Below are 17,390 nucleotides of genomic sequence, written 5' to 3'. Positions count from 1 at the left end.
AGTCCTTAATGCGGGTCAGATGCAATAACTTCAGATCCTTCCCACAGGGTACATGAGGTAAAATAGCCTCATTAACTCTTTGCTGTGAGAAGATGCTTGGTGGTGTTATGATGATTGGAATTTTCTATGTCTTCTTCAACTGTAAGAAAGGAGTAAAGTGAAAAACTAGCAGCAGAATACTCTGAAGTCAAATTAAACAGACTAGCATAGAATATTTTACTGGAACTGCTCATGAAATATTAGTAAGATTAGATTTTAGTCAACATACTAGTTTAGGCTATCAAACTTCAGAAGCGTTACCTATCCCAGATGCCTAGGTAAAGGTCAGAGGGGGCATGATTCACCTATGAGGTGTGTGTGTTGTCATCATCCCATCTGGGCAGGAGAGTCCCACCTGTGGTGTCCTAATTTCCACGGCAGAAGCATGGTTGGCCCCGATTGGCCGCGCTGGCTCCCCGCCTTGCTGTGGATTGGCCGAGCCTTCCACCTCCTCTCTCTCATCTTGGCTGGGGCACCTGCGCTGCCTGGCTGCAGCTCTTCCACACTGACCATAGAGGGACGGGAGGATGCCCACACATCATCACTCGGTCGATAAGGTGTGTAGTTGGGGATGTGGTGGACAGGGAATACGCTGACTGGTGATACTGATTCTCAAAGGCTAAAGAGTAAGTCTGTGGCTCATCAAGAGCATTTAGGAGGAGAAAAGGAGAAAAATATTCGTAAAGAATGGGACTAGAAAGGGGTATATAGGACTGAGTCTTAAACTGTTGGCAGCATGGACTTGCCAGAACTGTGTTTTTCAAATTACAGAAAAATATTTATCATATTAATTAAATGCTCTATATGTAAATGCTTTAAAAACAAGTTTTTTCTATATTCAGAAGTTTGCCCAGGGCTCTGGATAAGCAAACCACCAAAGCATCTCTTCCTGAGTCCACTAGACTTTGAACACAGTAGCCAACTAACTAGCACCCACGGATTTAACTGTTGGCCTGAAGTCATACTAGGCTAAATGTGGAAGAGGATTCTCAAGGTAGCATCTCAGGTACTGCAAAGATCAGGGCCATATAGTCTCACAGAAAGAAGAGATGGTATCTGTGGTAAAAAAAGAATTAGAATTTTTCCATCAGATGAAGGAACTGAGGATACAGTTAATTTTTCATAATTATATCCAAGTAGAAATTTGCAAATAATATTTATTTGCTAGAATTCCCTGTGCTTCTGTTTTGTAAATATTTACTTTTAGTTTCTTTACATTTTTCATGGAGAAATGGTAAATTTGTGATGCAAGATAACATCATTACCTTGAATACGTATTGGAACTTTGGTTCCATGGAAATTATTTTCTGCTTCCCTCAAGTCTGGACTTGGAATTTTCTAAGACGCTAATATCTCTCTCTTCCCCGTCTAAAACCTAGTTCCAAAGGAGGGCATGATCAGACTCTTAGGATAGCTCTTGAACAGTTAAATCAGAGAGCTGATGCAAAGAGAAGGCATCTCAGCTATGTTTCAGCTTCTTGTGCTTGTGTTTATGGCTCTCTTCTAGCCAGAAAAAGAGGAGAGGAGGTTTCAGGCTGGTCTTGTTTTGTGGCAGAGTGCAGCTCGAGATGATTTTCCAATCCCAGCTGAACCAGTGCTAACGACTCTGTGCTTTGAAATAGAACATCTAATTAGAAACAGATTCTTTTTTTCCATCTCTCCATGAGTCAGACAAAGATTTCAACAACACATAGGCTGGTTCATGTTAAATCACTGTTTACCACATCTGTTGATATAATAGCACCTACATGCTGTACTTAAAATTTAATTAGAGGTGGGCCATGTCAAAATTGTCAGAAGAGATTGGATAACCGCACCCAGCATACTGATACCAAAACACAATGCTTACCAGGATCCCGTTTAAGTGACATTTTCATTAGACTTTTGGGAGAGAGAGTTTTCATCTGCTTTAAAGACGTGATAACTTGCATATATAGCTTTCCTGATTGCTGCACTTACCGGTTGTGACACCGTGCAAACCTTCATCATCACCCTATAAGAAATCTTTCAACACTTCGCAGTCACTTGTTTTATTATCTATTGATTCAGTGACTTTTTAAAAAGTTGTTTAAGGTCAAAATTAAGGGCACGAGTGTTTGGAATTGTGTACTGAAGTTTTTCCTCCTCCTTCCAAATGATTCTGTTACTTGTTTCATTAGCACGTACAAAACTGAATGGTCTTACGCATTTGTGCACAAATTAAGATACACAGATGACACAAAGTGAGCATATCTCTTTCGTTGTATTTAAAATGCTTTTTAAAATCTCAAGTAAATATCTCCATTCTTTCTGTTCCAGCCTATTGTATCACACAAGGCAATCCTGTAGCAGACAGGCATGAAAAATAGCATTATTAAATACTTGTGACTTAACAGTGGTATCAGCATTTTTGTAACTAGAACAGTGAGATAGTCATAAGATGTAATGGCCTTGGTTCTGTGGTTGAATGTTTAGACTTGGAACACGGCCCAGAAAATCTAGTATTAAACACCTGGGAATACTGCTGGGAAATGTTTCCTTTCTTTCTTGGAAACAGTTTACTGTCAGTATCAGTACTAAAGGTGCATTATAAAGAAAATATAAATTTTCTTTCCACTGACAATGCTTGAAGACTGGACTTCAGTCCTGCATCTTAATTATTTTTGTGAATTTCTGTATTAAATATAATTTGTTCTTAACCCATAGGAAACATGCACTAACAATTTGGCATTTTTAAATTGTTTAGACATTTCAAAGGACTTTGCAGAAGTCTTTTTTTAAGTCTTTCAAGAAACAAATATTTTGAAAAACTTCTAAGAGTTCTCCAAGTTCTCAAAGTTAAATAACTGTAGATTTCTTGGCTGTCTCTTGGAAGTGGGAGTAGGCAAAACAGTCAAAAGAGAGCATGCTAGTCATTGTTATATCTTCAAAAAGCAGTTTGAGAGACCAAGGATTGTATCTTAGTTCTTGAATAGCGAAGGAGCTAAGCTGAATCTACCGGCTCAACAACAAGGAATTTCTTTAAAGCCTTTTCTAGTCCAAAGCTGTAATGCAGCAGACATGGCTGTTAATGGATTGCTGTAACGCAACCACAGTGTGTAAACTTTCATTAATAATTCAGTATTTTAAAATAGAAATATTTGTGTTATTTATTGCACTGTTCTGCTAGTGTGTACAGGTATTTTATTTTAATTTATTTTCTTCAAAATACGTGAATGCAATGAAAGCCCACCTTTCTAGGCTTGATCTGTTTTCTGCCCTGGAGAAAAGCAGGTATTTGTCAAACATGGCAACTAGTAAAAAGAAGTTACTATAAAGTCTATTGTCTTTTTGTTCTACAGATGACGAGACACTCCTGCTTTGTTTTTCTGTTCTGTGGGATATTTTTGCCCGGAATCCTTGGTTTCCCACAGACAAATACTTCAATTGATTGTGATTCTATGTTACCAAACTATGAAGCTGAACCGCAGTCATCTGTACCACCATATGTTATTACTGCATCTTTTAATAACTTTGACCCAGGAAATGAAATCAAAGGTAAATAATCTGAATGACATAAAATCTTTTTCTGTGTCTCCCAGAATTACTAGTCTTCACCAAAATTCCCCCTTTTCCCTCTCAGTCTAGTTAAATTACTTTTTAAATTTCAATATTTTTCATCTATACCTGAGATATTAATGTTTTTGAAACGTTTTTAATATATATGTACGTATATATTTGTATAACTAGAAGTATTTTTTTTCTTTTTCCTGTTTGATAAATATACCATAACTTCATGCTATAGTTTTTATTACAAAATGAAAATGAAATGGGACGGCTGGCCAAACTGGACTAATAATTAGTTGCTCTTTAAATTCATACTTGAGTATTTGCTGTTGTATCAGTGCTCTGCAATACAAAGGTATCCTACTCATTAGATCTTCACATGCTGTCATCTTACAGGAAAATAAAAATTCAGGATGCAGTATAAGACAACTCAAGAGTGAGACATTTTGAGTCATCCTTCTAAGAGCTGCATCCCAGATTTTATCAAATTACAGGGAGTGGAGCTATTGTGGTTTAAACAACCTTTTTGTCTTCCTAATCTGAAATTGCTCTCTGGATGGCACACTTTGACAGCCTTGTTTCCCCACACTATGATGCCATCTCATGGTGCTGTCACACATTAAGTGGCTTGTGAATGCTTCTTTTTCTAGCCATTTGCTAGAAGCAGCATGGAACTGGAAGTGAGTTGTAACCCATCATGTTTGTTGTATCTCTGCAGCTGAAAAAGAACATTATTCACTAAGTAGCTACTGTTTAGCTGCGATTCTGTTTTACTTGAGCCTAGTAGCATGCATGTGCTTCCACAGAGTGATATGTTGACGGAAGAATGGAGAAGTGTTAGAGTCCTATTATAGCTGTCATTCTGGGAAAAATGTGTGAATAACTCCTTCAAGGATGCAAGGGCTGTTTGATTACTGATACCTATTTTTTAAACAGTATTGCCAGGAAAATGATGGATAGATTTAAATATATTGAAAAAATATTGAATCCTAGATGCTGCTAACCTTTTTGTTTTGTTTTGTTTTCCCTAACTATGCTTTCCTTGCTTTAGCACTACTTTTCTATTGTAAGTATCCAGTACCTGCTCTCGGGGAGCTGCATCAGGTTGCCCTTTGAGCATATTGCCGTTTCACCTGTGGCATGCCACCTGCCAACGCTCTTATGGTCACATCTGTGACCTTTTCCTTTATCATCATTCTCTTGATAATTAATAAAAACTGTAATGAATCCCAACATCTTTTAAAATTGTAAAAGGTTTTAAGTAATTTCTGTACATGCAGTCTTGTGCTTTGGAGTGAGGGAAATTAGTTGTTAAACATTTAAGAGGTTTTAGTTGTGTATGGAAATTAAATTTCTCAAAATGTCTGTTTTCACAGTGACTCTAAATGCACTGAAAGATGTTGGTTTTAGAGAATTTAATCTACAAGCTCGAGAAATAGAAGGAGATGTTCCTGTTGGTACTTTTAAAATTACAGATCCAAACACGAAAGGCTTGGAGTGTCATAATGTGACGGTATGTGTTTGGTCTTTGCAATACTTACTTAAACTTGATTTCCTTTTAAATACTTTGGTCACAATTAATAGAAATAGTGAGCATTTTTTATATGGCAAAGTTATTTCATCAGTAGAGTTTAAAGATTTAGACATTCTCAATAAATAAATCTGTCTTCTATATGGGATATGAATCTAACATAGAAGCTACCTGGCACTTTTTAGGAGGACACCAGTGTTACCTGTTGTAGTAGAGGCAGTCCCCCTAATAATATAGGTAAAAGTCACTTTCGCATCTTATATAATTATATGTGTTTCTTTTTAATTGCAGAATTCAGCAGTAAGGCATGCAAATTCAGATGTGAAGCAGCAAGTTACAACAACATGGATTGCTCCACGTGATGTTAGAGATCTTCAATTTATGTAAATAATTGTTTTTCTTTTTTTTTTCCTTGAAATTTTATTTCTATGGATTATTTTGACATGGATCTGTCTTGCTGTTTCTGATGTTCTTGTCTTGCCATAATGATGGATATTTTAATAATTTGTCATAATTTCCCACTATGTCCATTAAATAACATGATTTCCATTTCAAGATATCATCATAAAAGGTAAACACAGTCCTACAGATGTTAATATATGTGAACAATTCCAATAAGCACAGTGTTATTAATGGATTTTTGAGTAAAAAGTTTTTATATTGAACAACAATATGAATGTAACTAGTTCCCTGAATAAATGAAGTTCAGATTCTTTTCAGTTATAACTTTTTTTATTTTGAACGGCAGAAGAATAGTAGTTTGATATAGATGCTTGCAAGATAAATGTAAAAATAAGTTTACGTCCCATAACTAACTGCTGAAAACAGGAGAAGACAAATTTATCCTACATTTAATGCTACTTTTCTTGCAGATTTGAAGCTTGTGAAAATATCACCTAGTCTAACAAAATGTATGGTTGATGTAATTGGAAAATATCTAAATATTTGATAGCTTGATATTGTTTGAAGTGTAGATTTATGATAGGGACATCTTGGCCTTGCTTCACTAAATCTTGAGGAATACAAAAAGAAGCAAAAGAACACAAATTTGAAACGCAATTACTTCCACTTGTTAATGTGATGAAAATCAGTTCACCATCATAGATGTAGATTGTCAGAATGGGAAAGTTGTGTAACAATTTTTATGGATATTTGAGCTGATACTCCCCACTGGAGTCAGTGCTTCTTCAAATAGTGTCCATTCCTCTTCTGTTCCTTCTCAGCATCTATTTTATTTATCTTCAAAATTATGTTGGATGATAATACAGTAACTGGAAAAGTGTTCTGGAAAGTGATTATGTTCTTTTCAAACTTTTACTGTATATCTTTAAAATCAAAATAGAGTGGATTTTCTTCTCTGAGTGAGGGAGAAGGGTTTATTTGTATTTTATACTGAAATATTTTCATAGAAAAATAATGACTAACTTATTTTCTGTCCAGTGCAACTGTTTTTCAAGATGTAGAGAAATTCTGGGTTGGAATTCAAAGTGAAACTCTCACACCTACGCGTTCTGAGTCAGTTAATGGGACAGGAAAAAGTAAAAGGAAGGTATGTTTTGTGTGTATTTGCAGACTAGAAATTAGTACACTAAATTAAAATATCTTTGACTTGATACAAGACATACATTCCTTGTCATGAATTCATTAACTAAAATGGCCAAAATCATTAGATATTTTCAACATTCAACACTTTTAATTTAACTGCCTAATCATCTTAATAAATTGATGAAAAAAATAAAATAAATATTATTTTTCTCTCACAGAAATAAGGAAGCATATAATCTAGTTATCAAAACAATGCATAGCATAAAGACAAAGAAATGAATATTGGTCATAAGGAGAACTGCTGTACTTCTGGTGTACTGTGCTGTTCTTAACTGCCAATCCCTCGCAACTACAGCTGTGTACATATTCTTAGAAATGAGTTTGTTTATTTTTTGGCCAAGAGTTATGCTTACATGAAACATCTTAAACACAATAGGCAGCTAAAGTGAAGAAAGTCTGTTAAAATCTGTCGTATTGGTTCTTGACTGTAGCAATACTGATTTGTGTCATCTGGTGATCTTACCAAGAATGAACACTTGTCTTTTGTCCCTCGCCTCACTGAACGTACTTCTTGTTTCCTAAAAGCTGCTTTTTTTTCCCCAGTAAATAATTTGTAAATGTTTCCTCATTTTTTTTTTCACAGCTTATGATAGAATTAGAATGTAACAAGGTAAGGGCAATTTTTCTTCAACTTCTCAATTTTCAATTACTTCAGTTTTAGAATTCCTGTCCTATTGGTCCAGTCATTTCATGGTTGTAGAATGAAGATTATATCATACCATTCAAATTACTTTGCTAGCGAGATCTTATTTATGCTTACATTTTTGTATACAGTTTTGAAGGTATTTTTGATTAGTTAATGTCAGTTCTCTGATCAGATTGTTACAGTATGTAAGGTATTTTAAGCAGTGAAACGCTTGACTTCTTCACTCAGGCTAGGAATGTGAATTCAGTTGATTTTCTGTTTAAAATAATTGTATATTGATACACCAGTCAGTAAACAGTAACTGGAACCTGTACCTTCTTGCAGCGTGGAGGGACTTACACTACACAAGGCCGATGCATCATGGTAAATATTCTTTCTCTAAAGACATTGACATACTGCTAATAGCCCAAGATCTCAAGACCTAGTCAAAAGCTGTTTCTAGTCACATCTTTATCCCTCTTCTTGCTCAATTTATTTTTCTTTTTGGCAATTTACCTTGGTTGATTAAAATCCCAAACATTCTGTATGGTTGTTGGCCTTGTTACCATTTCCTCTACAGGTTCTCTCTAGCTAATCTGGAGTAACTTTCTATTAGAAGTTTTCTTCTTTCTGTCTTCACTTTTCAGTCATAGTGCTTGCTTGCTTTTCAAGATCACTTATTTCAACAGTTCTGAAACCTTACCTTTTGCAAATCATGATCTAGATATAAAATTCAACTATTTGATTTTTTTTTCCTGTAAACTATGACTTTCAGCTCTGTGAAGAAGCCTCTTTTTCTCCTTTTTCCTTCCTTCCAGCAAATATGCCCTACATTTTGTAGTGCCTAGTGATTACATAGTCATATCAGTCAAAAGTTTTCATCTACTTTCAATGGTCATCTCCTTAATGATGGAGGAGACCAGATAAAAAAGGGTGCAAACAGCAGAATTATGTTAATTTATAAGAGCTGTTTTGGTATAGTTTTGCTTACTTGACTTTAAAGATCTCTGAAATAATTTTAGTAGTATGAGTTGGTGGAACGACGTCACAGAAAAATACTTTGTGTTCTTCCTTTTCCCGCTAAGTAGATCTTTCTTTCCTGAAAGTAATTTATATAAAAATAAATTTTCTGCAAAATAATAAATTACATTTTGGTTTCTTTACAGGTTGGACCTTCCAGTTCCTCTCAGAGCAGCTATTCAGGCAGTCAGGTAAGAGTACTAACTTCCAGCATTTGTACATTGTCCTTCAGTAACCTCAAACAACTAAAATTCTGTAACTACAGAGTACTGAAATATCATCTCTGCTAGTTAGCACAGAATGTCAGAGTTACTAATCCAGTAAACTGTATGTTCCGTACATGTACTAGGTTCAACTACCTACACTGTGTTGAACTCAATAGCTTGCTGTCAGTATTCTTACCTATAAGATGCTCCACCACCTCCGATTTCACACATTAAGCATTTTTATCAAACGATAATTTGGCCCTTCTGAGGAAGAAAAAAAAAAGATTTCTTCCATCTTCCTAGAGTATTCCTACCTGCATGTGCACATGTGCATGCAAATACAGTCACAAACCATTTGTTTTATAGTTTCAGAGGCATCTGGCATAATGAAAAAGAAACTGTACTTATTATTAATTGATTTGTTAGGCATTTTTCTTATTTCTTTTAGTAATGAAAACAAAAGAACTAATTATACTTGTGTTTCTTTCTTTTCTCCACAAAAATATGCAAAATTTCTCCAAACTTCACTGGATATTCATGTGTATATTAAAGCTCCAGTATCACTTTTAACACCAGATTATGTTTGCAGTTGAAAATTTGGGGATCTCACTGTCTAATTAGGCTTTTAAAATTTCTAGGGTATTTATGTCTGCAATCTCACTGATCACTTTCACTTCTTTAATCACAGAAATGTATACTTGCTTTTTGGTTAATTATCTCCACGACCATAATGTGCCTATTTATACTTGAACTGTCAGATGCTTTCTGGTATGTCTCCAGTTTCCTGAACAGAGCTTCTCCAATGATATATTTCTTACTGCTTACTAATAACTATATTTATTAGTGAATTACCTAGTAATATTCCATTTGTTCAACCTTCACTACTTGTAAGTGGAATTACCAGACTCTGAGAAATGCCAGTTATTTTGATGTATATACTAAATACTGATTTTCTTCATTGTATTTCTTTCATACATAACGTGTACTCTTTTTTAAGAGTTGAGTTTATTATCTTGTCATGTAAATGTAAATGTCATGTAAATGTAAATGTCATGTATGTAAATAACCTGAAGTTATTTATTTTTTCTAAATTATAGACCGTTTAGTAAAACAACTTGTAGATTTTGAAAGGTTGCATGACCAATGGAAAAGTTATATGAAAACCAGGTGGTGACTAATGTTTCATACTAAATTAGAATTTTAACAGTAAGTTGCCAGTGAACTGGCTGCCTCTGTACTTGCTCATACACATTGTTAGTTGCACAGATTTTCATTTTCATGCTATAAACAGCAGGGTGCTTTTTTTTTTTTCATTCTGACTCTCTCCTCCCCCCCGCACCCCCCCTTTTTTTTTTTTATATGGAAATAATTGACTTCTGTTTTTATTTCAGAAAGGAGTAGTCTACACGATCAGCAAGAGTGGATGTGGCCCTGTAAGCACTTTTCTTACATTTACATTTTTGTCCCCAACATATCTATATTCGTAGTAACTCCTAGCCTTCAATTGCACTGTTTATGAGCGTTCTGTGGGGGTTTCTCTTGCCGCTAGAGAATAATGAAGACAGAGCTAGAGGATTAATATTACAGTTTATTCAATGATATGAAGTAGTTAGCAAACAGAGATGTTAAAAAGTTAAATAGAAACATACAGATTATAGAATCATGAGAAAAGGACTGGAAGGGGTTGCGTGTTAGATTTACGTTGCACTCATTATATAGGTTGTCTATTCTCCCTTTCTACCAAGACAAGACTGGTGTGAATTGGTCTGCATGTTCAAAGTTGTTCCTCCTCTCAGAAACAATCACACAGATATCTATAATAACTAAGGCTTTTTCAGTTTTTCATTCTTTCATGCAGCGGGGATACTTGTGAAATTATGAATCCTAGACAGGTCAAACCAGAAATAGATGAAAGATGCAAGAGTACTCTAACGTGGTGCTGAATAGATAAAAAACTTAGCTGAAGCATTTTTATTAAGATGGTGACTAATTGTACAGACTCAAATATCTGTAGATTTATGTCAAATAATGTCAATATATTTATTGACATTATGTCAATATAATTATTTGGATTTATTTTCAACATTTACAGGATAAGATTTTATAATGCAAAGTTACTATGTTCAAACATTTACTCAGTATAAAAAATGAGAAAAAACTTGAAAATTAAATTAAACAGCCAAGTTTCTTTATATGTCAATGACAGCGTTTTTTGCTTGTTTTTCATGGTATAGCAAGTAAAAAAAATAGCTAGTCATGTAATTCTATTGCCAAGCACTGTCGGTTGTCACCTCAAACTAGAAAATTGGGGATGACTCAGTGCTAACAAGGACAATGTTTCAAAAAATGTAAAACATTCATGTCATCAGTACTTGTAAAATGTAAAATTTGTCACAATGTGTATTGGGTTTTTGCAAAGAACAACAAAATTACAGTTTTGGGGAGAATATTGTATTAATAATAATAAGTGAATTTATAGAATTATTTTATATAATTATATATATAATTTTATATAGAGATATATTTCTATTAAAATAATGTCTTGGCAGTGTCTGTTTTAAAATATTTTCTGAGTACCACTAGACAATCAGTTATATACAAAGGGCTAATGTGCCTTTCTCTTATATTCACACGTGGGTTCTCACACATTATTAGTGGAGAGTACACTACTATCATCTATTCTTTGCATGTTCTATGTAAGGATTGGTCAGAACTGAGGGTTTCTGAAGTGTACCTTTTCTTCTTAAGCAATTATAGAAGAGAAATAACCATTTTCATTTTTTTTCTTAGGGAGGTGCTGCTGGTGCATATAGTCAACACGCCTGTCAAGATGTAAGCTGGTTATATACATATTTACTGATTGTCCACTGCTATGCTTCTCAACTCATCTCCTTATTCCAAATTGCATTTGATTCTCTTCTACAAAGTTGTGTTATTCTTCCTAAATATGTTAAGGACAATGGTGACAGTCTGAGGTTAAAAACCAAAATTATAAGTTGTTACATTGTCACTGCCTCAAAGTATAATCATTCATGTTATAGGGGCTACTCATCACTTATTATAAATGCTTAATTTGTTAGCCTATTAAAATTTCAGAATTTTTACTGCATAATGCTTTTTATCTGTTACAGTAATTGTCTTTGGATATTGCATATTGTGCAATATTATTTGGGTTTTTTACAATCTTTGAGTATTAATCCAATAATTCTTTAATTAGATAAATTTCTGTTGTTAATCTCATTTACTTCATTTTCACCTGAAAAGAGGTTTATTTTAAAATGTAACATATTTTCCATTTTTTAAATCATAAAAGCAAGTAAAAAAATCTATCAGGACAGCGTTCTCTAATGCCTATTAGGAACCGAAACCCTAGCCAAAAACTGCTTGATCATATGCTTAACTTTAAATACATCATTATTTATACTAATTCCTAAATATTAACTATATTTTATCTTTGTTTAATATATAAGTGTAAACTATATTTGTGATAGAGCAACATTAATCTTATGACTACAGTAGGATGTTGGAAAATTTTACTTCAGTTATCTTTAAGCAAGTTCAGTATACTCTACTATTGCCCTAGATTTATTTAAGTATAGATGAAATGAGTTTGATTTGAAGTGTACATCCTCTAAGGAAAAAAAGTTATGACTTATAGATATAATTAATAGATTATTATATAAATAAATACCTAATTTATGTTTTTATTTTAGAGTGCATCCAGCAGTGGTCTTACCTATGGCCAGGTAACTATGTGCTTTCCAACATGTTTTCAGTTTCCCAAGCTATTCAGAAACTAAGCAGTTATGCCCAAATTTTACCAAATAATAATAAATTTCATGGAAGGAGATAAAGGAGAACTGTCTTCAAATGGTTAAATAATAATCATGTCTGGAAATAACTTCAATAGATGAGTTACATGGTTAATGTCTGTTGTGATACCAACTTGATTAGAAGTTACTTAATTCTGGTTTGCACAGAAACTCAATTATATTTATTCTGTAAATGAACACCAGTTACTTTTATTGTGATTTTCTGAAAGTCAGTGCTTTCTTTGATAGTTACTAAGAATTAAAAGTATTTTTTGTGGCTTTTGCCTATGCAATGGTACCTATAGGTTGATGAAATTGAAAACTTTGCTGCATGTTATTTTATGCTTTATTTAAAACATTTGTATTCTTTGTAAATGGGCGCATCCCATTTATTCCAGTTTATATTTCAATGGTAGGTTTTTTAGTTTTGGAGGGATAGGTTTGGGAGTTTGGGTTGGTTTTTTTCCTAACAATTATTTTATTATAAACAAACTTCCAATTTTATGTTAGATTAAACATCTGCAGCTTTTATACAGTGCTGTGTAAAATTAGCAAAATAATGGTGATTTGCAGAAAAAAAAATATTTATTAAAAAGTTGTTTTATTTAAAAGTTGGTTTATTTCAGTTGTTCATTTATTAATTGCCAATACATTAGTATTTTTCTTCAGAACCTTATTTTATTTGGTACTTTAGGGAAATGATGTTTGCTATAACATTATTGTGGAAAATAATGCGGTAGTTAATTTGTCATACATTTACCTAAGCAAAAAAAAAGATTCTGTGTTCTTTACAGTCTGTCCCTTCAAGCAGTTCAGAGTCCAGTAAGAAGGTAAGCACTTCTTTTCTTTTTGATTCAAAGGGAAAAAATTCTTACAGTCATAACTTGGCATGACTCCTTTTATTTCAGCAGTACTACAGTTCCTTTTACCAGTTAAGACTTTTCAAGTTTTTAACCCAGATTGATTAATGTGATTTGAATCAGTTTGATTCCTAGATGCCTTGTATTAACTAGCTGTGCTGTGGTGGCTTTTGTTGGTAGTGGACTTAACTGTGTATAAAATAGAATTTCATACAAGTTTATGGAAATTAGGACTTTTAAGGATATAGATTATGTAATTATTACTCAGATGAGACTGGAGAATGAGCGTGACTCAAAGCAAATGAAATCAACAGAATTCACATTACTGTTGAATTGGACTCTCAGTATTGGCATGGACTCTTCCGTTCAGTTCAGTGCCTGGGAAGCTCAGGGCTGATACTGTGGTGTGTCCAGTAGACACACAGTGTACCCATTCATGTCTTCACATGTATTTTTTTTTTATTTTAATTTGCCATTGTTTTAAGAATGCAAAACATACTGATAGATTATTTTTTTAATAACTCAGTTTTAAAAAAGTATTACTTCTCCCTGTTTTCTATTAGAATTCTTTACTTCTGATAGTACCAACTCTCCTCTTCCTTTTTACACCACTGGGTAATACGAACTGTTGTCAGTTTAAAAAAAAATAAAAGGAAAAAATGCTTCTAATTAGAATACATTAAAACCTAAACAGAATATACTACTACTGCATTTGGCTTTTTTTTTTTTAATGGACTCAATATTAAGCCTTTTTTTAGCATAATACTGAATAAAGAGAAAAGAAATTTCCAGTTTGGAGTGGAAAGTTGAAGATCAAGAAGGACATAGAGTATAGGCCAGTAGATATGGCACAATACATGAAATCCTGCTTCTGCCTCTACAGCTGAGACATTGTGTAACTGGGAGCAAGTCTTTTATCTCTTTATGCTCTAGTGTAAACTATGTATATTCTTCTTTGCTTGGTAATGTGTATTAGTTTTTTTAAATCAAAATAGTATTTTATAAAAGTGATCATCCATAGCATTATTATCAGAGTTTGTAAATTTAGACAATTCAGTATTTGTCATTTTCCTAGCATATTTAACTATTAAATAAACTCTATGATGAGTAAACAGCTTTTTCTGATTTCTTCATAGGTAGTGGTTGTTGCCAACAGCAACCCGTTTCCACCTGTGGTAAGCCATTTTTCTCTACAATGCTCGGAATTTTGACTCAAAAAGCTTTCAAATATCTACAGGCTTAATTTGTCAGAAAGATTCCTGGTGTATGGAGACAACTCTTTAGCAGGCAAGGTTTACCATAAGTGCATAATTATCCTCAGGGAAAGCCAGTAGTAAGGCAGCTACAAATCTCATGGTTCTATGATTGCTGTCAGTACTTGCAGAGATATTGGATTAGCTGCAGATTCCAGGTCTCTCAATGTATACAGCTTCTGTGTTCCTGAATAGTTTTGATTTTCTGTTTCTATTGCAGTTTTCTTTTGTAAATTCAATTCCACTCTCATTTTTAAACTATGAAATTTTCACTCTGCTTACTTGGAATTCATACAGTTAGTCAAAAGTAAATTTAGCCTTAAGGTGCTTAAAGTGAGGTTGTATGACATAACATTTGATATATATGATTTTCTGATGTCTCGTTTCTAATCACACATATTATTGTTCTAACCTGAATGAAGGTTAAGATGCATTTGCTCTATGCTACCCTTTCCGCATCTTTCTTTCACATTTGGTTGTGTATTGCATCTAAAAGATAGGGCTCTTTTTCTGCTGCAGTATTCTGTTTGGACAAGCACTTGTGCAAAATAATTAAAGATTGTTTTGTTTCATTTGCAGCGTCATACCTACCCCCAGGTAAGAATACTTTTTTCTTATGATTTCTATAATTGTAATATAGTTCTTATGAGATCAAACCAGTTGCCTCAGGAGGGTGTCTGCTACCCTTTTACATTTGTTCCTCATGCCCCAAAAATCAGCAAATTATTGCATTAGGAATTGAATTCATATATGTGGTGATCTATGTCTAATCCAGGTGACAGTGAGACAAGTTGAAGGGATGATGATGTCTTACCTTCACTCACCACATTTGGAAAAGCCAGGCTGACTGGTAGAGCACTGGTAGCCTGTGCTCTGCTGCTCTGCACGTAAGCTGTAATAGAAGCAGATGCAAGTGTAAAAATTACTTAGTAGGGTCAGGCTGCCTCCCCACACTTTCAGAACTGAGGATAGAGTTTAATGCTGGATGTTGAGAATTTGGTACTCAGTACATCACACATACAACCTTTCCCTTTATTCCGCCAAGCAAAATAGTACAACTCGATATTTTCTGTTTAACTGCATTGTATTTGAACAAGTCAAATTAAATGTTCTCTGTTGTCTTTTGGTTTGTTTTTTTTTTTCAGAGTTTGGGAAGTTCTGCTACTAGGATCATAATACAGGTAGAAATGCTTTCCCCATTATACTTGAGTTTTAACTGAAGCCCTGTCTCAGTAAACTAAATAATGATTTGTCTCTTTGGGAATAAATAAGCATGGAAAACTCATGGATATCTTAAACATCCACAAACTACAGTGGTGGAGTAGAGCATTTCTGTAGTTACAGCAAAGTGGATATCCTCCTTGGTTCCTTATTAAATACCTTTCCAGCTGTTATCTACAGTCATAAAATATGAAAACCACTGTGTGCTAATTCCATAGTGCTCTCAAAATTGGCAAAATTTAACCATCTCAGTCAGGAATCTCAAGAAGGCAGATGGATTTCTAGAACTTAAGCTTGAATGTTATTCAATATTAAATCCAATATGTATAAATCATAACCTGCATAGTTCCATGTTCATTTATACAGTCTATTTTTTTTTTTAATGGAAACAACTAGTTCAGCATTACATTTTTAAAAATCCTGTTAGTTAGTGTTTAGGTGAACTTTTGTTTGCTGTTGTATTTACAACATTGCTTCTTGATAACCAGTCGCTTGGGAAGTTGGTTTACAACTGAAGGTCATTAAAAACATGTTTGTAAAATATTATACCTATCATGCAGACATATTTTTTCTGGGTCCTTTGCAATTTTAACCTGTCTACCACTCTTCAGAGTTTAGGCTTCCCTTCCTTCATATGATAGTATTTCACACTGTGACAACAAATTCTCACTTTCATTGAAAGATCAGTAGCAGGTTACCCCAGCTGAAATTTGTCTTTTGAAAATCATTGCTTTCAAAATGTATAGCATTAGATTACTCCACAACTAGTGATGAATGCTGGCAGAGAAAGGATTAAGATTTCCTTATTATTTTATGTCTGAATTTAAATGTATAGTGTCTTGATTACATGGGTTAGGTATTTCCAGTGTGTATATTTCAATAAAATTGAAGAATATTTGATTGCTCTCATAATCGACGTACTTCACGGGAATTGAAAGATTCTCTACAGTGAATTTTACTTTGGTTAAATTTTAACTATGGCTTTTCCAGTTTTTGTTTTGACAAAGCCTTTGTCAAAAGTTTTTTTTTCTGCTTATTCGTGAAAAAAATCAGTCATAATATGAATATAAATGGATATGAGTTTAATGGCGATTTGTGTGATATGTTTGAAGGACAGAATTATTTAAACTAATTTGAAATACCACAATATGACACAACAATGTATTATATGATGACTTTTCATTAAGAAAATTACATCAAGATGTATAAATACTCCTATGTGAATTTATGAAGAATCTTTATATACTGAAGTATTTAACATTGTAGCGCATGGAGATGGCATAAATAAAGTAAGAAAGGGCATAAGGAACTCTTTCTGGCTTTCAAACTATCTAGTAGATATAAGGATAGAGTTGCCTCTTGAAAAGTCTTAGTATGTGAGCAAACCTGTTAAAAATAAATAACCTTTTTTTTTTGGTCCTGGGTAGAGTGGACAAAGACAGCAAAGCAGCAGTGGCAGTACTTACGTTCAGGTAAGTGAACTTAAAAAGGACTAGAAATATTCCTGTAGACTTCACTAAAATGGGGCCAGCACAAGTTGGAAATAAATTATTTCCTACATTTAAAAATGTATTTGACAGGGTGCAGATACTTCTGTTTCTCTGATTTTTTTTTTTTTTTTTTAATAAAATTGTCAACTGGTATTGGTGTTCAAATATTTTTGTTTGGAATGCTCACAAATGCATTTCCATGT

General features: G+C 33.7%; 1 protein-coding gene across 1 annotated transcript in view; it reads left to right on the top strand.

Moving 5' to 3' along the window:
• Positions 1-17,390, top strand: part of LOC147599948 (uncharacterized) — a 74,181-nt gene that overhangs the window by 15,767 nt on the left and 41,024 nt on the right. Inside the window, exons 2-16 of the mRNA XM_086753093.1 lie at positions 3,360-3,555; positions 4,941-5,077; positions 5,387-5,478; positions 6,536-6,644; positions 7,284-7,310; positions 7,671-7,709; positions 8,492-8,536; positions 9,943-9,984; positions 11,342-11,383; positions 12,265-12,297; positions 13,158-13,193; positions 14,360-14,398; positions 15,056-15,073; positions 15,622-15,657; positions 17,125-17,169. Of these exons, the coding sequence (XP_086609219.1) occupies positions 3,360-3,555; positions 4,941-5,077; positions 5,387-5,478; positions 6,536-6,644; positions 7,284-7,310; positions 7,671-7,709; positions 8,492-8,536; positions 9,943-9,984; positions 11,342-11,383; positions 12,265-12,297; positions 13,158-13,193; positions 14,360-14,398; positions 15,056-15,073; positions 15,622-15,657; positions 17,125-17,169 (936 nt within the window). The remainder of the gene's footprint in view (positions 1-3,359; positions 3,556-4,940; positions 5,078-5,386; positions 5,479-6,535; positions 6,645-7,283; positions 7,311-7,670; positions 7,710-8,491; positions 8,537-9,942; positions 9,985-11,341; positions 11,384-12,264; positions 12,298-13,157; positions 13,194-14,359; positions 14,399-15,055; positions 15,074-15,621; positions 15,658-17,124; positions 17,170-17,390) is intronic.

This window comes from Chlamydotis macqueenii, chromosome 8, assembly GCF_036417535.1.
Source record: "Chlamydotis macqueenii isolate bChlMac1 chromosome 8, bChlMac1.mat, whole genome shotgun sequence".
Taxonomy (NCBI): domain Eukaryota; kingdom Metazoa; phylum Chordata; class Aves; order Otidiformes; family Otididae; genus Chlamydotis; species Chlamydotis macqueenii.
The sequence above is the reverse complement of the archived record's forward strand: the minus strand, read 5'-3'. Positions and strand labels throughout refer to the sequence as shown.